The 24,510-nt window shown below is 39.8% G+C and overlaps 1 protein-coding gene across 1 annotated transcript in view; it reads right to left on the bottom strand.

Moving 5' to 3' along the window:
* LOC119555920 (rho guanine nucleotide exchange factor 10) overlaps positions 1-24,510 on the bottom strand; it is a 106,707-nt gene that overhangs the window by 80,459 nt on the left and 1,738 nt on the right. Inside the window, exons 2-3 of the mRNA XM_037867618.1 lie at positions 2,835-3,411; positions 921-2,120 (exon numbers count right to left, since the gene is read on the bottom strand). Coding sequence (XP_037723546.1) covers positions 921-2,120; positions 2,835-3,375 — 1,741 coding nt within the window. The 5' untranslated portion in view covers positions 3,376-3,411. The remainder of the gene's footprint in view (positions 1-920; positions 2,121-2,834; positions 3,412-24,510) is intronic.

Here is a 24,510-nt window from a genome sequence, read left to right on the forward strand (position 1 = left end):
CTAAATGGTTAAAAATGGAAAAAATTGAAAAAAGCAATGGAAAATGTGTTCGCTCTTCAGATGGGCTCCATCTGTGGGCAGCCTTGGAAAGCTTTAAGGCGCCATCTAGCGATTTTAACAAGCCTATTATGACGCCACCTATTGTCGCTTGTATGGGTTGTAGAAAAAATATATGCAGTTCATTTTGATGAACTTTAATAAAAGCTATATTCATAATTTAATTATAACTAAGGAATATCAGTTTAAGAAAAAACAAAACACTTTTCAATAATTTCTACCATTTCAAACATTTAAAACCTTTCATTTAATAATGGGAAATGTTTTAAGATATTTAGTACATATTTAGAACACGGAAATGAGTTCGGTTTATAGTAAAGCTCCACCTTTAGTAAGGATTTAAAAGCTGAAAGCGCCTTCTATTGGAAGTTGGCTGAACTTTTGAACTAGCCACCTATAGAGTTTTCGTAGTAACTGGTATTCCTCGTATTCCCAACAGATGGGGCCACTGCTAGTATTCCTTATTACTTCAAAACATTATGTTTTAAAGGAATGGAAAATAGTACAGTTTGCTTTCTCTTTATCTCAAAAGTATCTAAAAGAAATGTCTAAAAATAGGGGTAGCATAAAGATTTTTTAAAGAAACGAAGACAAACTGTTATAGCCTTTGAATTAAAATGTGTTATACAAACATTTTAGAACAACTATGATGTTAATGTTTGTATAACACATTTTAGATCAAAGGTTAAAACAAGCTAGCTTTCCTAACAAGAGGGATATTTAATAAACTTAAGGACCAAGTTTCTCAAGTATTTTCCCAGCTTTATAGCGAATAATATCGTAAGATTAACCCAAGGAGTTTGTCTCGTTAAAAAGGGGAATTAGATCCGTTTTTATTCTAGTTCTAAAACAGAGTCACTCACCTGATAAACCCGTGTCGTTGATGCTGGACGTTGAGGTGGAAAAACCTGGTAGCTTTCGCCAGCCCTTGCGACTCCAGAAGCTCCTCGCCTTCGATTCCGTGGCGGTGTTCTGCACCGTTTGAACTCCATGGCCACTTGGCAACCGGTGATTGGGTCCCGGATCCTCGGCCGCCCGTATCCTGGCGCAGCTGAGGATCCTGCGGCCACAGGAGGCGCGGGTGAGGAAGCTGCTGCCACTGCCACTTTGGCCACCAGCACCACCACTCCCACCACCAGTCATTCCAGCCTCGTCGTATACAGTGGCCGCTCGCTGGAACGAACGACAGCTCTGGGTGCCCACTGTGGGCGTTTGCCGGGCGCACTTGATGTGCTGCGTTTTGCTCAGCCGCAGGCTGCCAATGTAGCTGGCCCCACTGCTGCCGCTGAAGCCGCTGTCCAGATCGCCGCAAGTGGTGGTCAGCAGCTGCTCCACCCCGGGAGCTCCTTTGGTCCGCTTCACCCCGTCGCCCCCGCCGCTATCACAGATATTATCCGCCGAGGCGGAGGTCAGACGGGCCAGAATCGTGGGCGGTTGTCCACTGGCTGCCGTCACACTCACACTCGGCTGCGGTGGAATGATCTCGGAACCAGATATCGATCCCGATCCTGATCCTCCAGATCCTCCAGATCCTGCCACCCCTGGCGGCTGCTCCATGGACTTGGGCGGACTCTCCGGCATCAGCATGGCCTCCACACTCAAGTTGAGCTCCCCCAGTATCTTGTGATGCCGATTCTGCACTCGACGCAGCTCCTCCTCCACCAGCGTTTGGTTCAGCGAGCCAGCCGAATGGGAGCCCACTGTGCCGCGCAGATGGTGGCCACTGGTGGTCTGCAGGGCAGCCGCATTGATCTCCTCGTAGAAGTTCTCGCTCTGACCCAGACCCGCCTTGGTGGTCATCTTGTGGTAGCGCGTCTGGTATGACTGCAGCGTGGCCGGACTCACCAGCTGTTTGTTCTTCTTGCCCTTGGACAGTAGGGCCCTTATGGAGTTGGGCGGTGGATCCGCGGATGGGGAGGAGGAGGAGGATGAGGCGGTGGCCGCCACTGACGAGCCTCCTGCTCCGCCGCCCCCGGCTGAGGAAACGGCACCCGGCACATTGGAGTGCCTCATGGCGGCACCGGGCTCATAGTAAGCATACGAGTAGTCATGATGCAGGTGAACTGAAAAATAAATACCAGGGGTTATTAAATAGTTGTATCTTTCCCATTTTAAAATATTTAAATAATTTATTATTTTATATATTTAAATTAGGCCGAATTACTTAAACTTTGCGCTCTCTTAGGAGGGGAACTCATCTTATTGTTACAAACACAATTGTATTTATTTGAAGCTGTTGGAAGTCACTTGAGCCAAAATCCTTGGTTTGAGCTCTGTCTTGTTCCTCAAAATTTTAGCGAGAGTTTTATATATATCATTTATATAAACTAGTCCTGATTACCAAAGCTTGAATATAATTTAACTTGATTTGAACTTGAAATGGTTTTGCATAAATATCAGATGTAAAGTACCCACAAAAAATATAAAATACATACACAGAGAGAATTATCCAAGTACATTGTTCTTGAATTGAGAACATTCATTCTTAAGAACCGTGTAAGTACATTTTGGTATCAATATTCTCAATATTAGAACGAAATGGTGAGAAGAGAAAAGTTAAATTTAGTTAATTTATCAACTTTTTGATGAGTAATCTCTAATGACTGGACTAATAGTTTATTTTTTGAGATATACAATATAAATACCGCCATTTCAACTTGATTCAAGCTAAATAAAAATATTTTCAACTTCAAAAATGTCGTTCTATTTTAAGAACATTTTCAACTCAAATGAGAAGGACAGAATTTTCTCTGTGTATGTTTACTACTATTTTTTACCAGTGTGGTGGTGGTGCTGCTGCTGGTGGCCCAGGTTCCTGCCCAGGGTCTTACTGTGCCGCGCCGCCAGCTGCTTGAGATGATGTGGCGATGTCTCCAAGGTCGCAGACTCATTGCAGATCTCTATGGCATCCGGATCTGGATCGGGATATCGGGGCAACAGCTGTCGTCTTCCGGGAGTATTTCCCGGGGAACCACCACCGGTGGGTGGTGGATAGTCCGGCGGTGGTGGGAACTGCAGGCAGTGCTTAGCCACGCCCCCGTGCACCGCCTCCAATTGGTGTTGCTGCTGTTGCTGTTGCTGCTGTTGCTGTTGCTGTTGCAACTTTTGCTGCTGTTGCTTGAGTCGCTGCAGTTGCGTCTGCTGCTGCGTGTAGTAATTCTGATTCGAGTGCTGTTGCTGCTGTTGCTTTAGCTTCGTGTGGACCAAAACCTTGCCGACCACGCCCCCGCCCCCGACCACGCCCCCCTGGCCCGTCGTGGGGGCGGCCGTCGAGTTGCTGCCATTGTTGCGTCTGCTGCCCAGGCCCAGGCTCTCCATGGCACATGGTGTGGCTGCTGCCCCAAAAGCTTCGATCTGCAAGGAAATTAATAGCAGAAAATCAATTAGGAAAATTTAGAAGAACAAGAAGGTCTAATAAACATAGAGCAAAGCTTCCTACGTCATTAAATTGAGTCGCGAATTCTTGAGGATCACTTTTCTATTTTTCCAGTAAGTGCATGAGGACTTTTTGCGAAAATTGGTAAACATAATGGGACCATTGCTTCGATTGTTTCGCCCATAATACTGATTTTTTGGGGAGAAAAACAAGAATCTTAGTTTTTGGTGAAAATTCGATATTTTTCATTGCCCTTTTTTGATGTAACTTGGCCAAATATGGTCTGAAATCTAAAAAGCATACCGTTTTGGAAAACTAACAAGCTGGAAAATAGATCGCAGCAATTTTCTGGCTGTTCCTAAAGACTTCAATTTTTCGCAAATTTTCACTTTTTTTGTAAGGGGTAACATCATCATTTTTTGCTAAAATTGGTTAAAAATACAATTTTTAGGGTGTGTATGCCAATTGATTGGGAATTTTATTACGAGTTCAACAAGGTATAACATTCTATTTTTGGACCTTTGCTTTTATTGTTTCGCCCAAAATACTGATTTTTTTTGGGTGGAAAATTAAGATCTTCGTTTTTGGTGAAAATTTGATATTTTTCATTGTCCTTTTTTGGTGTAACTTGGCCAAAAATGGTCTGAAATCTAAAAAGCATACTGTTTTGGAAAGCTAACAAGCTGGATAATAGATAGCAGTTAGTTTCTAGCTGATTCTAGGAATTTAAAATTTTTTCAAATTTTCACTTTTTTTGTAAGGGGTAACATCATCATTTTTTGCGAAAATTGGTCAAAAATAAAATTTTTAAGGTGTAAGTGCCAATTGATTGGGAATTTCATCACGAGTTCAACAAGGTATAACATTCCATTTTTGGACCTTTACTTTTATTGTTTCGCCCAAAAAACTGAACATTTTTGGGTTGAAAAAAGCATTTTATTTTATTGGCGAAAATTCGATATCTTTCATTGTCCTTTTTTGATGTAACTTGGCCAAAAACGGTCTGAAATCCAAAAGGCATACTGTTTTGGAAAGCTAACAAGCTGGATAATAGATAGCAGTTAGTTTCTGACTGATTCTAAGAACTTAAAATTTTTTCAAGTTTTCACTTTTTTTGTAAGGGGTAACATCATCATTTTTTGCGAAAATTGGTCAAAAATAAAATTTTTAAGGTGTACATGCCAATTGATTGGAAATTTCATCACGAGTTCAACAAGGTATGACATTCTATCTTGGGACCTTTACTTTTTTTGTTTCGCCCAAAATACTGATTTTTTTTGGGTGAAATATATAGATCTTCGTTTTTGGTGAAAATTCGATATTTTTCATTGTCCTTTCTTGATGTAACTTGGCCAAAACAAGTGCGAAATTTAAAATACGCACTATTTTGAACAGCTAACAAGCTAGTTAATTGATTGAATAAAAATAATTCGAATTGTTTAGTTTTACTTGCATTTTACACCATTAAAAATGTTTAAGCTTAAGCCTAATAAAAAAGTGACATATTAATGAGCAGTTAAAAGGAATTACAAATTGCAGCAGCTGTTCCTGGCCGTCGGGTGTCAATAAAAAAGAAAATAAATAAGTTCCTGGAACTTTGACCGCTGAACCGGCTTGGTAAGTGTGGTATTTGGCATTCGCGCTTCAAGATGCGAGTTCAGAGAGCCATTCCCTGCCACAATCCACATGTCGCCGTGATTAATTGCCGCTAATTCAGCAAAGTCTCTACTTTCGATGGCCAAAGGGTTGCAGACGTTTTTTTGTGGACTCTCTTCAAAGGCCTAGCCGAGCGGTAATTGAAAAACCAGGCTAAACGAGAAACGAGGCTGGCCACAAATGAGTCAGGTGGAGTCGAGAGCCCGATGATGGATCCGCAGCTGTCACAGGTGAGTATGCCACAAATAAATGGGCTAAGAGCCCCGATGCGGAGGTTAAATCAAAGCGTGAGTCGAGGGACTTTGCTTATGAAATCAAATCAATCATGGGGTGAGTACTTCGAAATACAAATACATATTTTAAGGGGTTATTTTTCACAAAGGGTATTTTGCGAACTGCAAATATTTTAAGCTGATTAAGAAATATAATTTAAATCTGGTTCGAGGAATGCGAAGCCTTTAGGGCATTGCCAATAATTTCAGCTATTTAACTACGAAACCAGGCAGCTCTCCTACCCATCGTTTGCCCCTCCTGACAAATGATAATGTCAGTTGTTGGGCAAGATTATGATCAAGATAAAGGACAGAACTCCAGGGAATGCCAGGGAGTTGCAGGAGGAGGAGGTTCGATAATGTGCAGGGGAACATAATAAAGTTGACGATGATAATGCCACCAAGTTATGAGTGGATATCCCAGGCCAAGGATTGTTCGTGGTAGCAGACAGAGATTCAATTGGTAATTTGAGTAGAGGTCCATCCCGGTTCTGGTTCTTGTTCGCGTTCTTCTTCTCCCGTCTCTCTCTCTCTGTCTCTATCTCTCTCTCTCTATCTCTTTCTCTCTCTTTCTCTGTCTTTCCTTCTCTCTGTGTAACCTGAGACAAGTCTGAGAACTGGACACGATCTCGTTGGCACAGCAGGTCCCCAAATTAGCGTCTAAATTTAGCTACTCAACAAATTGAATTGGGCCCAGCGAGGGGCATCCGAGGCTCTCTCTCTCTCTTTCTCTTTCTCTCCAGCATATCCCCCTCTCTTTCTCTCCAGCATATCCCTGTCTCTTTCACTTGCATATTTTTTAATTCTTTTTTTTTCAGAGCTCTTCCCTGGGTTTTAAAGCTCTGCGTGCACTTGAAGTCTCGCAAGGGTAAAGGTGGGTATTAGGGGGATTAAGGGCTTCCAACTTCACGGGGGAAAACATCAAAAAACCCTAACGCATGCCATTGTCAACAGTCAGATACAACAACAATAAAAGGGGGGCTTGGGGGAGGGGGCTTAGCAGGGTTGGGTCAGTAGATATAATGCAAAAGTGGGAGTTTGCCAGGGAGTAAACCACTCGAAAGGCAGGGCAAGGATTCCCCTGGAACCTCTTGAGCTCCCCTGAAGTCACCCCCCACCACCCACCTCTCACCAAAAACAAGGAAAAACCCCTCTGATATTCTCCTACATATATATAATAAAGGTATATATCCTATAAGGGAGCCTTAAAGCTCCTGGCTACCCGGGTAAACTTTGTGTTTGCCGACGCTTCAACCCACTTACAAGGATTCATATATGCGTGGCTGTTATTTTTTATACGCTGTATGCTCTCTCGTTAGTTTGCTTGCTTTTGTTTTGTCTTTTCCTGTTTTCTCAACCGTTTTAACAATTTTAACATGTACCCTGTAACCGAAGGTTAAAAAGGGTATGTGATTCATCTTTTTAAATATAAAATAAAAATCTTTAACAATTTGTAAGTTCCATCATCTAGTCTTAAAACAATCTTTCATTATTAGGGGTTATATTATATTATAACTACTTCGTATGTTCCTTATAACACCGTCTTTACAATGGGTATCTGGTACGTCTGGTATTTGGCCTGGCCACCCCTGTTTACTTTAGCCTTGTTTTTTCATAATTTTCCCTCGACCCTCGAGCACATTTTCCATGCTTTCCCGAGGAAAGTGAAGCGAGTGGCAGTGATGCGAGCGAGGAAAAGCGAACAAAAGCCATCAAGCTGCGTCTTCCGCAGATGCGTTAAGGAAGTCTCGACTTCCTTTGCCAATATTGCCGTTGCTCAAGTGACTTTCGCTGATTGATTGGATGGTGACCCCGATGGAGCACTTAATTAGAAGCACACGCATACGCGTTAACCGAAAAAAGGAGTTGCTGCAGCTGCGGCAGTACTTTAATGGGGGAAACGAAGGCCCCAGCTACCGGCACTCGGAAAAATGATATATTCTTGCATGTTTTTAATGGCATTGTCTCATTACAAAATGTTGGAGATTAATTAATTGATAGCCGTATTAACTTTAAAACATTTTTTTTTTATCCAGAGCTAACTTAACTAGTAAATTGAGAACCTTTTCTATATAATAATAATGTTTGTGTAGAAAACATTTTTATATCAAATTAAATATCTATGAAATATGATTATTTATATAAAAACCCATTATATTAAAATATTTACTTTTTTGAACTGTTCATCCAAGCAAATATTATTAAAAAATAAAGCAAATTAAAATACTAATAATCTATGTTTAAACAGCATTTATTAAAATAGTATTGGTAAAATAGAAGTGGTAAAATAGTAGTGGTTAAATAGTACTGGTAAAATAGTAGTGGAAAAATGGTAGTGGTAAATTAGTACTGGTAAAATAGTAGTGGTAAAGAGGTAGTAGTGCAATAATAGTATACAATAGAATAGTAGTAGTGAACTAGAAGCAGTGAAATAGAAGAAGTGAAATAGTAGTAGCTAAAAAGAAGTAGTGAAATTTAGTAGTAGTAACAGTAGGCAATAGTAATAAATACAAAAAATTTTAGAGAAATTTACAAAAAACTTTTTTGAATTCTTCGTTATCTCTGATATTTTTTCGCAGTGTACACCTCCCCTTGGGCGTCCTTCGAGTGGCTGCGTGGCGCGTGTTTTCTGCCACAAGGGGCCGGGCAACAACAGCAAACAGAACAGAACAGAACCGAACCGAACAGAAACGCATTGCAATAATTATATGCTGAGGCAGAGGCAACAACTGCAGCATTTGCAGCATCAACCCCAGCAGGCTGGCCCCTGCAAAAAGTGTTGCATGTTCTTCTATCATATTTGCAATTTATGTGTCGCCAATTCACTCAGACTCCTCCTCCTGCCCCCCAGAGTCCTCTGGATTCTGCAGCGGATTCCCCCTCCGTTTATGGCATGTTGATGCCCGAGTGCGAACAAGTAATTAGAAAACATATTTCGAAATTGTTTCGCCATCCGTTTGTGCAACTTCGCGGCTCGCAGCTGTGCAGAATTCAAGGGGCAAAAGATTCCACGCAGACATCTCGTCTTAAAGTTTCCCGGGATTCCACATAGAGCCTCCTATTTTATTTCTACGAAATTCACCTTTTGATCTTGCCTTTGAGAATGTCAAAATTTATTCGGTAAAGAATTTTAAAGACCTTTAATGAATTGAAATATTAAAAAAGGTAATTTTGATTTAATTGTTACTTTGGGAATTAAAAGATGGTTACAAAGCTTAAACTTTTAAACTCATCCCAATTGCTAAATCAATTTCGTTATAATTCTCCCCTGACTTTACATGTCTTTTTATTGCAGATTTAATACCATTTAAATGAATATTGTTTTTTTTTCTTTGCAAAATGATGACCCTTTATAAATCCTTTCAGAGTATTTCCTTTGAAATTGAACGTTCCATTCGAGCGCTTGCCCGATATTAAATTGATATTCCTCTTTTAAGTTGACCAATTAAAGGGGATGAACCCCCCTTTTCCGCCAGGGGCGCAGCATCAGCCCCCTGTTCGTACATGTGCTGCGTTTCCAGGCATCAAAAAGCTGGCTTTGGGTGGTTTTCCTGCGCTGTTGTCACTCGCTTTCGTTGATTGTTTGACTGGGTGCATTGACTTGCCAGTGAACCCCCTTCTCCCCCTTTTGGGGGGAAATCCCCCTTGAAAGCCAGCCCCTGATCACCCACTTTTCCCCCGCATTGCGTGCCTGCATTGTCAACAAGTGCGAGTGGAATAAAATCCCGGGACAAAAAAGGCGGACAGGCAAAGTGAAAGGAGAAAAATTGTTAAAGGGAGTTGTAGAGAACACAGAATACGGAATACGGAATACGGGAGTTTTTTCCTTCTTTTTTTTTCTGAGCGGAAAAGGAAAATGGGGGAGAGCTAGTTTCCCCTAAGTTGCATCCTTACATCCTTCAACATGATTTCCCTCCATTTTCCGCATTTTTCACCGTGTGTGTGCAAGAAAGTAAAATGAAAGCATCCGAAGGGAGTTGAGTTGAATTAATGGTAATGATGATGTCAGTGATGTGAGAATAGCTACGTACCTTTTCAAGGTATTGTATTTTACTTATGTTTAATAATATTGATTTTAATAAAAACCTCTGTTGTTTGTATTACTGTTTAAAGTAAATTCGTTATATAAATATTCTATAGACTTTGATAAATTTGAATCCATATATCAAAATATTTCCACTTTCCTTATTAATGATAATGATGATACTGTATCTTACTTATATTGAATTAAATCATAATATCTTCTATTTGTATTGCCATACAAAGTAAATATTTTTATAGATATTGTTTAATTTAATTTAATCCATTTACTAATACATTTTCACCTTGTTTTCATATATATACCATCACTGAAGATGATGATGATTTTGTTTTCGGTCTGTTTTCCCCGCTTAGATGCTGTGGGGATAGGCATAGATAATGGCAGCCCCGATGTGCGCTATCTCTAGTTAGCAACTTACCCCCTCTACGCCCATGTGGGTTCCCCTTTGAAACTCCCCACTCCATTCATTCTCTTCATTGGCCAATAAACTGCATTGGCTTTTGGCGTGTGCAACTTTTCCTGCTCGGGATTTTATTCCTCTTTTTTTTTAGGCCTGATTTGGCGTTCGGCTTTATCTGTGGCATTAGCCCGCTTACCACAACCCCACTTTTTTGTTGGATTCTGGGCATGCTAAAGTGTCGTTTTCATTGGAACATTTTGTCAATTGCTTCGCTTTCACTTTTGCCCAGAGTTTCCATTGAAGTGGCCTTCGATTTTGTGGAGAGTTTGGCGTTTGCTTAAAGCTGCACTTCAAGTTTTTAGTCAGCGAATATGCAGCAGAATTGAACAGACAAAAGAAAGTGGTTTAAAAATATGTAATAAAAACTCTTGGGGATTTTGGAAGCTGAAAAATAAATATTTCAAAATCAAAAAATATTTATAGTTTCTTAAATGTCCTGAAAATATAATCTAACTTTAAGTAATTTTGAATCTTTTTCAAATATTTTAAACTGTTCCACAATAAGTCAAATTAGAAACAAGAATATTTGTAATGATTTTGAAGCTAGTTTTAAGGAATGTATTTAAAGACTAAGCCCAACCTGTTTTTCTTTAACAACTTCCTTTGGGGAGCCTAGGTGATGCTTATCATTGCCCCATCTTCCTAGGGATTCAGGGTCAAAGATCTGTCATTCCCCTTGGTTTTTCCCTTGGTTTTCCCCCTGGCGTATATACACTTGACAACAAATTATGCGAAATGTGAGTTTCCCCAGGGAGGTTTCTTCGCCTTTTCCCCGGGAAGGATTTTGCGCCGTGTTTCGTAATTTTGTAAAGAGAAAACTACACATGCTCCACATAATTACATGGCTGGGGATCGGAGTTTCGGGGTTGGGGACTTCGTCCATTGTTTCCACCACGAAACAATGCCACATGCCACATGCCACGCACGGGATTGGGCATGGGTCACCTTCGCTCCTCATCATCTGGCTATGAATATGAATCTGAATCTGAAACTGAATCCGAGTTTTTGCATCTGCATCTGCATCTGCCTACGTCGCCAGCTTCATTTTCTTTATTTTGTGCACTCAAGCGCCTTTTACTTTGTGCATAATTTCTTGAGCCCATGTGGGGGTGGCATGGGTTGGAGTTTTTCGAGGGGTTGGCGAAGGTCATTGGCCCGGGATTTCCCGGCATTAGATCTTGGGATGTGCCAGTGGTCAGCGGATGTGAATTATGCATAACCCTGGTTAAACTTTCTTCGTCTTTGGGGGTTTCTTCCAGGAGTAATTAAGCTTGGCAAATCACAGGAATAACAATTCTCTACTCTATTAATTCTTAGAAAGGAATCTTAAGAATGAAATCAATATTTAAGATACCCATTTATGAGTTATTTCTTTTATAACCTTATAATACTTTTTCTAGATCATGTCATTTTATTATATTCTATATTATTTTTATTTAACTATGATATTTTTGATAATAACAGTTTTATTCCTTAACTTGTATCATTCATAGGATATTAATAATACGATTTAGTACGATACATTATACAAAACCATATGTTACCCCCAGAACCATTCGTTCTGGTTTTATTGTGCTCATCCATCTCCACGTATTCCAACACCCGTGTTTGTGTGCTCCATTAAGAGTAGCTCTTGGGCATGAATGAATGTCATCATGCTCGTCATCTCCATCGTCAGTATCCCACTTCCATTCCCCTTGATAAGGACAAGTGCTATGCGAACCGGGCTCACATGGGACGACTCCGAGCCAAACCGAAACCCTTTTGCGGAAAAGCCAACAACGCTGGGGTGAAAGTAAAAATTACACTTGCAGCGGGTGGCATCCCCCCCCCCCTCCCCTCATTTTTTTTTGTTTTTTTCCCATTTGTTGGGATTTTTTATAATTTTTTTTGCAAAACGTCAACGCTTCTCGCTTTGACGTTTGTGGTCCTCGCATCCGAATGACAGGGGAGATGCCCCGCGAGTTCGTTAAACCTTCAAGCATCGAAGTTTTCATATTTCTTCGCCAACCAGGAGCAACTAAATCCTTGCTAGCTGGTTTCTCCTTGTTTTTTGTATTTTTTTTTCTAGCCTACGGCGGGTCGCGACTCCCTTACAGATACTTTGATGCCAAGTGCTGGGTAGCAGCTCCCTCCCGAATCCATGGTAACACTCGAAAAGTTAGTGGCGCTGACAAAGCTCACACGACAAAAGTCAATGACTGTTGTCCAGGGGGAGCGGGTCCTGGCTTGGATCCACATCCACATGGATCCTCCGCCTGGGGGTTAAACAACCCGGCGAGTGCGTTGCGTTAAAATTTAATTAACAACCGACAACACACGCACTTTTCCAGCGACGCGGGAAAAGCTGACAGCACTTGACACCTCCACCTCGCCAATTGATATGCACCGGATCCGCCATTTTCTAATTGCAACCAACACCTTTCACAGACCTCCCAAGCGTTTACAGATCAATTAAAGTCTTACAAATAGTTTACGATCTGCATTTCCAAGCCCAACCGACGAAAAAGCTTATAATGCAGTTAAGAGGATTATTAGCAGGAAAGTTTTTGAAGGCCTGATAAAAAGGTGACCCAAAATTCCAAGTTAGGAGACCCTAACCTCTAAATATTTACAGTCTGTAAAGTCTTACAAAGATTTTTAGCTTGGCATTTTCATAACCGACCCACCAAAAATGTATAATGCACTTAAGAGGAATCATTAGGAAAGTTTTTGATGTTTCGATAAGAAGGTGACCCAAAATTGCAGTTCAAGACGAACCAGCCCTAACCTAACCTCTAAATATTTGTGATTTATGTTACTAAGAATCTGCATTAAAATATTAATTTATATAATAGATCATTTTTTAACGCATTTTTATCTTAGCTATTAGCAAGTTTCCAAGGGGCTTCTCCCTAAAAAATGGTTAAAAGACTTTCTTCACATTTTCTTCACACGCACTCAAGTGTGAAGCCATTCGCACACCATCGCCAAGCTCTCTGTCTTCTCTTTCTGAAGATCCCAAAGACTTGTCTACTAATTGTAGCTTGTAGAGTCGGATTGCAGGGTTAGATGGGTTTATCTAACACCTGTCAATTGATTGTCAATCTGACACGCGATCGAGGGAAGTGTCATTAAAAATACTTTTCAAGTTTTCAGATTGTCGGCCAACGCTTGCGAGTTTCTCAGTCTCTCGAATTCTCTAAGCAATGAATCTCTGATGGGTGAGAAAAATATCACATAGAAAGGGGGTTTCTATATGGTTCTGCTGATATAAAATATATTTTTATGTAATTTAATAACGATCAAAAATTAATAGAATGTTGCCAAGTTCACAAAGAAACAATAAAAACCCCAAGGGCATCAAGGCTAAAATCAAACTTTCTATAAGTAAATAAAAGTATAAAAAGAAGCACCTGATTATTTTTGTATCCATCACATTGGAGCCCATTGTAAGAGAGTAAATATTTATCAGAAGACTGTGCGCATCATCACCCAAACCCATAATTAAGTATAGTTTCGTGGCTGGCATGCCAACCGGGCATCGGCTCACTTGACACCTCCTAAATGATGTCCTGCCCCGGGGCCAGGGTCCCAGTATCGGATCGCACACGAGGATCCCAGTCCCGAAACTCATCTCGGACATTGTCCGCTAATTGATTTTGCCGCTTAAGTTTACAACGCGTAAATTTCCCGCTGAAATGCAACCGAAACCGCATCGAATGCAGTCAACTGGATGGAATGGGATGGGATCTGTTGAGATGGGATGGGTTGGGTTGGGGTGGGATGGTAGGGATGTGATGCAGCTGACCTCGAGTGTCCACTGTCCACTGTCCACTGTCCATTGCACAGTTGATGGTAATCGGCTTATGACCGCCTGGTTATTGTGGTCTCTCCGCCCCAGAGTTTCCCCCTTTTCAGCTGGACTTTTGGTTTTGTTTTCCCCCGCTTTTTTCTTTATTTTCTCTCTTTTTTTTTGTAAATGATATGCGTGCAAAAGTGACAGCGCTAATGGGCAGCAAAGACTGTCCTACAGTTGGGATCCATCTCAAAGTACACTGGAAAAAACAGCCAACCATTCCTAAGTTCCAGTTTCTCGCTTCAATAGGCTGATTTGTAAGGAATCAATAGTACCTGAGTTTAAAAAAATTTTTATTTGAAAAATTTAAAACTATCAAATGGTTATTAATGATCTGTACCAATGCTTTCCGAAATGAAATCCGAATATCATTTTTACATATTTTCAAGAACAGTTTTTTAGAAAGATCTCTAATTTTTTAAAACACTCTGGCATAATCTTTGCTTTAAGGTAAAATAAGGAACCTTAACATAGAGAGAAATATCAAAGAAAATTGTTCTTGAATTGAGAACATTCGTTCTTAAAAACCGAAATGGTAAGAAGAGGAAAGTTAAATTGAGTTTATTTAACAAGTTTTAAGTATACACTACGGACTGAACTAATAGTTTATTTGTTAAGATATACAATAAATACCGCCAATTCAACTTGATTCGAGCAAAATAAAAACATTTTCAACTTAAAAATGTCGTTCTATTTTTAAGAACATTTTCAACTCAGAACGTCAGAATTTTCTCTGTGAAGGCTTTTCTTTCAGTGCACGCTCGCCGTGGTCCATCTGCCGCATCCTAGAGCTTGATGAGACCGAGGATGATGCGCTCAATCAGATGCGCCCAATAAACTTTGCGGCTACTTGGCATTGTTCGAATGCCGCAACTTCAGTTCGGCGGCTCCAGGAGCGGATTGGGGGGCAGGAGCAGAAGCAGGAGCGGATCGGGCCGGCCGGAATCCCTCACTAAGTGGCCAAGTGGTGTCCCACCAGTTGTTTGTCGGTTGATTGCTGTTATGTGCTGGTATGCAGCGCTTAACACGCCAAGTCAATTAAATGTTCGCTTCCGCAACTTGGCGACTTGGCCGAAAGGAAAGTGTAGCAGCCAGCGGTCGTCAGGAGGACTTCAGTTGAAACCAATACACTGAGCGAAAACATTGTGGCACTCAAAAGTCAAAGATAGTTTAAATAGTTATTTTTGAAAATTTATTTAACAATTGATCTTGGCAAAAAACAAAATTTCAACATTTATTTGACCAATCTTTTGTAAACATTAAATTTAAATGACCATTAAAATGAAATTTTAAAACATTAATTCTCTTTCAAAAAAAGAAAACGAAAGAATTTCCTTAATTAGTACTATTTATTTTCTGGAATTCCACCTATTGCCTGTTGGTTTTCTTCCAGTGTACAACTGGCTTGCCACTGGCAACTCAAAGCAGCAACAATGAGCTCCGTGTGCAACTCATGTTTGATGTATCACACACTTGGACGTGGAATTGGATGAGGATGGGGATGAGGATGGAGAACCGAAGCCAAGGATATGGATATGGATGTGGATGTGGATGTGGATGGATGTGGACGCTGGGCAAAGTGTCGATGAAGTGTTTATGGCCAAACAGCAAATATTCGCGGAGCAGGAGAACAAGGTGCCTGCGTTCCTTTATGGCCAGCCATTGTTTTTAGCATTGGAAACATGTATCGGATCGGCCTTTTAAGCTCAACACTGGCTTGTGGTTGTGGATATTGATCTGGATCTGGGTGAAAGTGATACACTTAAGTGTGTGCCGGGCTAATTGATTGACCAGCAAAATGGTTGGCATTCCTGTTGGTTGAGAGTGCTTCAGCCTCATTTAAATGGATTTTCGTTTTATATCTTACGCAAGCACTCAAAGTAACTACTACTAATGAGTATAATTTGTTAAATAATAAAATAAATAATAATAAAATAATAACATACATATACAAAAATAATACATTTTACAACACTTTTAGACCTGTAATTTTTCCCTCGAAAAGGTTACAGAACTATAAACTATAAATATGAAATATAAGTGCTAACTGAAATATTTAAGTATTTCGGCCATTTGCGAAATGAGTTCATTTGGTGGGCAAAAAGAGGGGATATCCCCAGATGAGGCAGTGACTCGGCAATTACCGCACTCAACATTGGACATTCAATTCGCGCCGCGTCATCGTTTGCAGCCATTAGAAGCCGTGGAAATCGCCGAGGAAATCGCGGTGGAAATCGCAGTGGAAATGCAGCTGAAGTCATCGCAGCGGCATTAACAATTAATGTGCCACAGCTACTGCTGCTCCACTTGGCTTCACTCCGCTGCACTTCAATCTCGGACAGCTTTCGGCCAACTCTCCACACAGAAAAAAAAAATGTAAGGCGATTCTCCTTAAGTCTTGCCAAAAATAAAACAATACTTTTATTTTTTAATATTTACTGTTCGGATTTATAAGCCTTAGCTTTTCCAAATTAAATAAAAATCAAATAAAATCGATGGGATGCCCACTTCAGTGAATTGTTCTCAGTGCATTAACCCTCCTTCTGCCAGACGTTCATTAAAAACGTTTAAGGCGTCGGGTAAATTATAGTAATTGCGCATACGTCGCGTTAGATGGGCATGACAATAGCAAATTGTTTGGCATATGACAAAATGACACCACTCCCGGGGATTCTTGGGTTGGCCAGAAGAAGCTGCCATCATCTGGTTCTGTCTGGGGAAAATGGAAAGTCAGGGAAGCGGGAAAAAGAAGAGTAGAAAGCTCAGCAAGGATTTTAAACAGACCCTTATTCCTTATTCTATAAATAAAATACAATATATAAATATAAAAATTAAAACAACAATCACTCTTCTTATAATGTTAGTTATATTTGTGGTCTTAAAATATTCAACTAAATTATTGGGGTTACCAGAGCAGATCTTATATATCAATATATCAAAAAAGAAAATCAATTTTTGCAGCAACTAAATTTTCCCACATTACAATTTACACAAAAATCCCCATTTATTTACGTAGTAACGAACGCCCCTACGCGGCCCTTTTTTTTTGTTTTGTTGGAATGGCCTGTGGCACACATAAATTAGCCGGCACTAAAGCGAGTCAATTTCGCTGCACATTATGGCTCAAATTATCAATGCCCATAAAGTATTTCCTCTTTGGCCCAGGGGAGGGAAAAGTTGGTCCACCAAAAAGCTAAAGAAAAAGGCTGCCTCCACACAAAATGCGTTCATCACGTTTCCTCTTTGCCGCTTTTCCTTGTGTTTTTTTCCGCCCGTTTAGTACGAAATAAATTTAGGGAAAGAGTTTCGTCCTCTGAGGGAAGAATCTTCGGGACGGGAAATGGGGGCGGAAGACTGCAAGCCGAGACGCCCACAAATGCTAACAAGTGAGCGAGACGGCGAGATGGCGAGAAAGAGAGAGAGAGAGAGCGCGGAAGATGCAGCGAATCTTCTGGCTTCACGCTTAAAAACTTTACCTTCCTTTGCACTTAAAAAAAGTTTGGGGATCAGACAAAAACCTTTTAAAATCCTTATAAAAAATACCAACTCTTTTTATTGGATCTAAAAGCCTTTAAAAGAAAAATGTTAATACTGTTTATATAATCCTTTATCAAGTTTTAAAAGTGCTTTGGTAATCAAAGCTTCTTAAATACTTAAAAAAATTATAAGCAACTGAGAATTGATTTATTTTTTGTGTAGCCATCTTTGTGTTCCTGCTTTTCTCCCGCAACACCGTTATAAATAAATGCACGTATTGCCATTACATTTCATTGTTCAGCCAACAGCTGCCAGCGAGCCCCGAGAAAAATCCAGTCCAGAGAGTCTGTAACCCCAGTCCCCCTGTTTTTTGGTCGAAAACCCCCTCTCGAGCCCCGTGGGCATCCCCATCCTGTTGCCTAAATGGCGTTAAATATGGCATTGATGATCATTATCAGTGAACCGACTGAGTCCGCATCCCGTGTTTCCCCCCCTTTTTGCCATTTTTTGGTGTAATCCAATAGCCCCATCACGTCCAGAGCTTTATGTTGAGGTGTTAAAAATGTTTTCTTTGGTTTTAAAAAACTTTTCATTGCTTTTTTTTAGGGATTTTTTTTTTTTTTTGGTTTCTTTGCAGGCGCTAATGAAGTCGGGCGGCTGGCTGGCAATTCAAATCGTAAAAAAGAAAAGAACGTTTCTCGTCACGAATTAATATTTGCCATTGCCTTGGCTACACCTCTGGTCGCCAGGGGCGGGGTTTCTACATGGGGACTGGGACTCTCCCCTTCGCGAAGTGGCAGCCCGTCTAATGAATGCTCCTCCAACGCCTGTTGCGGCTGCTGCTGCTGCTGCTGCTTCATTTCCCGATATCGGGAAACGCCTACCCAGAGGCTCATTTATAATTTTACGCGAATTGCCAGAGATATGCCCCCTCGGGATCCCGATCCCGATCCTGATCCCCCCTCGAGTCCACAGGCCTGGCAGTTGCAAGTTCACGATCGTGCTGCACGTTTTGTGGTGTTATTTACGGATTCTCTGCGAGTGCAGAGGTACACAAAGAGAAAAGATGGTAGAGTTAGGTTTTATATTTATGTAGTTGCAAAATGTAATCGTTCATCTTTCCCCAAACTTTAAAATATAAATGTCATTCAAATGCCTCTGATGCAATATAGTGCTGACAATTTTTCGATAGATTAATCGAAAATATCGATTGGGGTTCTTTTGTTACCTTTTCTATAATATATCCCTAAAAAACACTTACTACTATGAATACAATGCCTCTGACAATGCAACAAATAATTTATCGAAAATATCGATTAAGGTTCTCTTGTGACCATTCCTTAAATATAGTATATCCTTAAAAAGCACTTGCTACAATGTGAATTTTACTTTTGAATATTATTGTGGATCTTTGTTATTTGTTTGAAACAGCATCCAGCATTTTTTATCTATATCTGTTACTTGCAAAATTTAAAGATTCATATTCTAATGAAAAATCCGGAGAATTATCATATGTTATCGATTTTCTTTCTGTGCAGATACTCGAACTCGCAGTCGAACTCCTTGCTCGCCTAACAAGTTGCCGATTGGCCTGCTCCCGCTCTTAACCCGCTCTTAACCCCCTGCCGCCGTTCTTCTTGCACATTAACTCCTCTGCCAATAATCATAATAATTTACGACCACCCAACAGCGGATTTCGCATTGCCAAGTGGGAGAAGCCTTTTTGTAGTCACTTTGTTGCCGTTGCCGTTGCTCGAGCTGCAAAAGGGGGCGTGGCTCATCTGCATGGAGCAGACACATCTCGAAATGGATTCACAGTAAATTTAAATGCGGATCACAGTGGGCACACACAGTGGAACACACAAAAAAAATGTATTTAATAATTAAATACAAAAAGTTTGCCATTTTTTATTGGGTCGAGTGCCCTTTTAACCCAAGCGTGATCCATCCTCGAGTGCCCTACGCACGAAAAACTAAAACCAAACTTTGGCCAACTTTAGTTTGGCACTCGATCGACGTCTAGACACATTGGTCCATTGAGAGTTGGCGAGCGGAAGTAAACAAATACAATGCACTGCACAAAATTTCCCATACATCATAATGGATTTTAAAATAATAGTAATATTTAAATATTTTTAAAGGCAGGGGAATTTTGCAAAATAGTTATCAAACCAATAGCTTATTTTTATTTATTTTTTAAGTGTGCAAATTTTTCTATTCCAATTTAAAATGATTTTCCAGTGCATTGATAAAAGTTTTCCGATTGATTCCGGCACAGCTTTAGTGGGAATAATGGTTTGTGGTTTTTGGATTGAGCGTTTTTGTTGAAAGAATGGGTGGCTTCATTAGAGCTCAACTTTTTACATATTTGTTTGTCTGCAGCTGCCGTTTATATCCCATTTGTTTTCTTTATTTTAATATTTGTTTAATTGCGCATAATTAATTGATTTATAAGGCATTGTTTGCTCTGGCATCTCTCTTTTCTCTTCCTTTTTTTTATAGCTTTTCCCCTGCCATTTCAGAAACCCTTTGACTGCGCATAACCGCAAAATTCATTTCAATTTGCGGTTTAAGTGGATGCCCAGCAAGCGCCAGGCACCTGACCCAAACCGAAACCCGAACCCGACCCCCGAACCCAGACCATGGCCCATACCTTGGCTACCTTCCCATCTCATTTGATTGTGCGGTTAGTTTTGGGCCCGTAATTAATACAATTATGTACCGGCAACAAATTGAAATCAATTTCGTCTGATGGGACCAGCATCAGGCAGCTGGAATTCGCCATTCAGCAGAATCCCTGTTCTTATACTCCGACTATACTCCGGCCGGCGGGGAAAGCAATTTTCATAAAAGTTCCTCATCTCGGCTGTCAAAGGATCCAAGTGCCGCGGGAATCGCTGCCTCCATGAGTGAGAAAATGATATTTAAGTGAATTTTTAGCGAGCCTTAAACAGCACGAATGGGAAACACCCTTTAAATGAAAAATTAAATATAATACAACCAAAAAAGTAAATATAAAATAGTATTGTGTATGCTTATGATTTCATTATAATCAAAAACTAAAAAGTATTTAATATTCCTTACCTAACCCCAGGTTAACAAACTTTTTGTATTAATAATATTTAATCACTTTTAATATTTAATCAGTGTTTTAACCACAGGTTAAATGTAGTATATAAGAATTATAGTGTGACCTTGCGCCTTATTTTGCATCCAAAAATAGTACCTATCATTTCTAATATTTAATCACAGTTCTATATGAGGTATTTTAAGGTGCAGGTTAAATTTTCTACGGAAGGCTTAAAATAGAACAGCATTTGTTGCGCGTTTTACTCATTTTTCTTTCTTTTTTTTTTTTTGACCAACACGACAATGAACAAACGTTGACGGCCAAAGCTCCTGTCTGCCAGTTTTTCAATTCTCGTTTTCGAGCGCCACCAGCAAAGTCAACAAACCAAATTGTCAGAGTGTATGAAAAGTGTTGACAAACACGCGGATGCCGATGGGCGAGTGTGGGAAAGGGGTGTTTGAAACACCCGAACAAACAAAGGACCGGCTGCCAGCCCGTGTGGAGCAGCGGGCAAAAAAATGATTTAAACAAATGAAAGGAGAAGAAAATAAAAACAAGAGCAAAACGAAGCGATTACATAAATTCATTAAAATTAAAATGTTTGCCAAATGGAAGTCATGCAAACAGCAGCCACAAACAAGCAAACAGAAGGCACACAGATAGACGGAAAAGGACTGGGCAACTGGACACCAAGGATGCAGGATGCAGGATGCAGGAGTTGCAGTTGGAGCTGAAGTTGGAATTGGAGATACAGATGGAGCTGGACCATCTATATATAGATGGGGGCCGGCATATGCCAGATGTCAGTTGTCGAGGACCCAACGAGTCGAGACGAAATGGAACTTATGCAGAAAAGGAGTCGCATCTCAACTGAAATTAAGCAAAATGCAAACGAGTCAGCCCAGGCAAAAGTAACATCCAAAAATATTCGACCAACAGATACCTGCTACGCTGATTCAATGATGTTACTTTTGAGTACAACAAATCTGAAATCCCAGAAAGTGCCCAGTTTTTCCAGTTTTTATAATCTAGTAGCCTGTGATAAGCCAATATTAAATTTATTTTTTATTATTTAATACCTACCATCAAATATAATTTCTACATCAACTAGGGGAAAAATGTATTGGTATGTAAATTAAAGGGCAAACAAGTTAAGATTAACAAAAAGCCCCACTTCTGAAGATTATTTAAATATACACTTCGGGAAATCGGAAACATGTCTAAAATATCCAAAGAACTATGTAAAAATATTAGGACGAACTAAATTAATTAAACTAAATGCCTTTATGACTTTGGTGAAGTGGTTAAACCTAAGAAATCAAGACTTTCGACCAGTCAGAATCCATTCGAGGCTGTTGGCCAACTCTGTTGCCAGACAATTCTAGGTCTAGATCCACCGTTCTTGTTGCCATCCCGTAAATCCCCCTGCCTTCTCCATATTGGCAACAATAAAACACTGTGAATGACAGACAGAGGAGTTCACAAGTTCAAATGCAGACGCGGCTTAGACAACAGTCCGAATGTCCAACGGGGCACGATGGGGTTGGATTTTCAGATTAAAGTACAGTGGTGCCTCACGAATTGGAATGGGTCTTAACTTTTTTTCATATTTTTATTTTTTGTTTAATTTTTTTACATTTCTATTTTAACAAGACTAGAAATTACAGCATTAGTCGCTTTAAAAAATAAATCAATAAGAGTGAAAAGTGTTAAAATCATGGTTTAAGACTTCGCCTAAAAAAGGTTCGAATTCGAATGATTGGCTTTATAAACAAACTTTTTTTTAAAGAATAAATGATTTTAAATTAAAAAAAGAACACTGAAACTCCGGAAATATTTAAAAAATATCATTCTTTCGCTTTTTTGGGGACCACTGTTCTACTGGGCATATGTATGTTATGTAATTGTTTGTTTGTACGTGGGCCAAATTGCAATGCCATTTACAGGAACAACTACAACTGCAACAGCAAACTTCTTTTCAAACTCCTTCTCCTTTTTTTAAGCTTGTTCTTCATTCGCACAAAATGATGCGTATAAAATGCGCATAAATAAAACGGTTGGTAGCCCACAAGGAGAGCCGGCATAAAATGGAAAACAGCCAAAACCCGCTTCGAATTCAAAATGCTCTACCGCTTATAAAAATATATGACAAATAAGGGTTATATTTTCTAGTTGTTGACAGGATTCAAGGTTAAAATCGCAATAAAGATACTCAAATGGTTTAAATACGGCTTAAAAATAAAACAATAAAACAACTGTGGTCTGTGAAAAAAACCTTAGATAGTGTTTATATATTACAAAAGATGGATAAGAAATACTTCAAATCAGTGAGAATGTTGTAATGGTATAGGACAGATACAAAGTTCGTGACAAAAGGACTTTACTGGCAGTGTATCGGGGGCTTAAGCTAAACGGTACTTCTTCAAAATACCCTAAACAAAAAAGGCCGCGAGGAGTAGCGGATAAAAAATGCCTGCGAAGGCTGCGCATGCGTGGAGCTTAAATGCTTTTGGCATACGTCAAGTGCCAAGCGTTTCTGTCTCCCTCTGATGGCATCTCCCCGTCTCTCTCTCTGCCGCCTATCCCCCTCTCTCTCTCTATCTCTGTTCCTGTCCCTGTCCCTGTCCTTGTCTCTTTTTCCTGTCCAAAGTCGCATCCGTGTCTGGGACTTTGGCCCGTGAGCCGAAGTGACGTCTCGTTTTCGATGTTGCCACGGCAACAAAATGTCATTCGTTGCGCCCGTTGCACGCATTCCTGCACCCATCCCCATACTCCCCATTCAAGTCCTTGCACTGCAAACAATTTGCAGTAGTTTTATATATTTTTAATATTTTTTTATATTTTTTAAAATAAGAAATGGAAAAACAACTTAACATTTCAATTTGAAGACTGACTTCTTTTAAAATCTGGAAAAAGCATTTTCACAACTATCTATATAGAACTAGTAAAAATGTCTAATGCACTACAAACAATTTGTGGTAGTTTTATATCATTTTAATATTTTGTTATATTTTTTTAAATAAGGAATGGAAAAAACAACTTAACATTTCAATTTTGGACTGTCTTCTTTAAATATCTGGAAAAAACGTTTTGAGTGTAAAAACTGTACTGTACTTTTTTTTGTCTTAGCTGAAATTTTCTCTCAGTGTGCATATCCACTACGTTTGGCGTTTCGCATTTTTCTTTCCGTTGTCTCCGGTTTTATTTTTTTTTCACCGCTTCAATTAGAAATTCATGATTCGTGGCGATTTCTTCATGCCCGTAACGGGCTGATGAGGCAACTCTGCTGTTTATTTTCACTGCATTAGGGTTGCCAGGTCGCCGGGAGGGCGGTGCAGGAAATCGCACCTCTGCCGGTATATTGGATAAATTGGGTATTTGGTTTTGGGGAGTGGCTCAATGGAAATTTATACCAGTCGAGAGATCATTATAAAGTTTAATTTCCCCTGTCCGTTAGTTGGAAGTTAGCTTCTTTTTAGGTTCTTTACTGTGCGGGCTCTCAAGGGATTACTTTTTAGTTGAGTTGGTCAAATACTTATCTTTCTTTTCGGACTTTAAAGTTGAAACGAGTTCAGTGACAAATGCAATTTAAATTTAATTCGTGTGTTTTCATCCCAGCCATATGTATATATTGCACTGTTTTAATTTCTATCGCCAACAATCAGAGCAACTAGGCTGGCAAATTGCATTTTATTAATACACAGACTCTGGCTGTCATCGCTCATTATTATCGTCATTATTGCTCGCATTTTGCATTCGAAATGAAGTCATTACAACGCGAAGTCCTCCGACACTCATTACATAATGCTGATAATTTCATTAAATCCGCAATCGCTCAATTCCTCAACGCCAATAAAAATGCAGCACAGACACTTGATTTTCTCATTTATTGCTGATGAAGTGGAAATGAAAAAGCCGGGCCAATTTGTCGTTTCAGTTTAATGGCGGAAATTGTTGATTAATTTTTTATGTTGCCAACTCGAAAATGGCTAAAAATGAGAATTAGATCGTTAAGAAGCGCTAACATTGTAGTCCATTGCATTGGGAAATATTAAATTTATGGACCAAGAATGGATCAAAACATGGTAGGAACGCCAAAGAATTAAAAAAAAAAGATGATTAGTGGTGCCATAAATTATTCTTGCACAGCTTGACACTTTTAATTTCTTTGCAGAGTAAGTTCAAGTTGAAGAATCTTCACTGTAGCCGACCATGGGAAAGGGGGAAGTTGTTTAGAGCAGGACTAGAAGCCGGCAAAGTCC

Source organism: Drosophila subpulchrella, chromosome X, assembly GCF_014743375.2.
Source record: "Drosophila subpulchrella strain 33 F10 #4 breed RU33 chromosome X, RU_Dsub_v1.1 Primary Assembly, whole genome shotgun sequence".
Classification (NCBI taxonomy): Eukaryota; Metazoa; Arthropoda; class Insecta; order Diptera; family Drosophilidae; genus Drosophila; species Drosophila subpulchrella.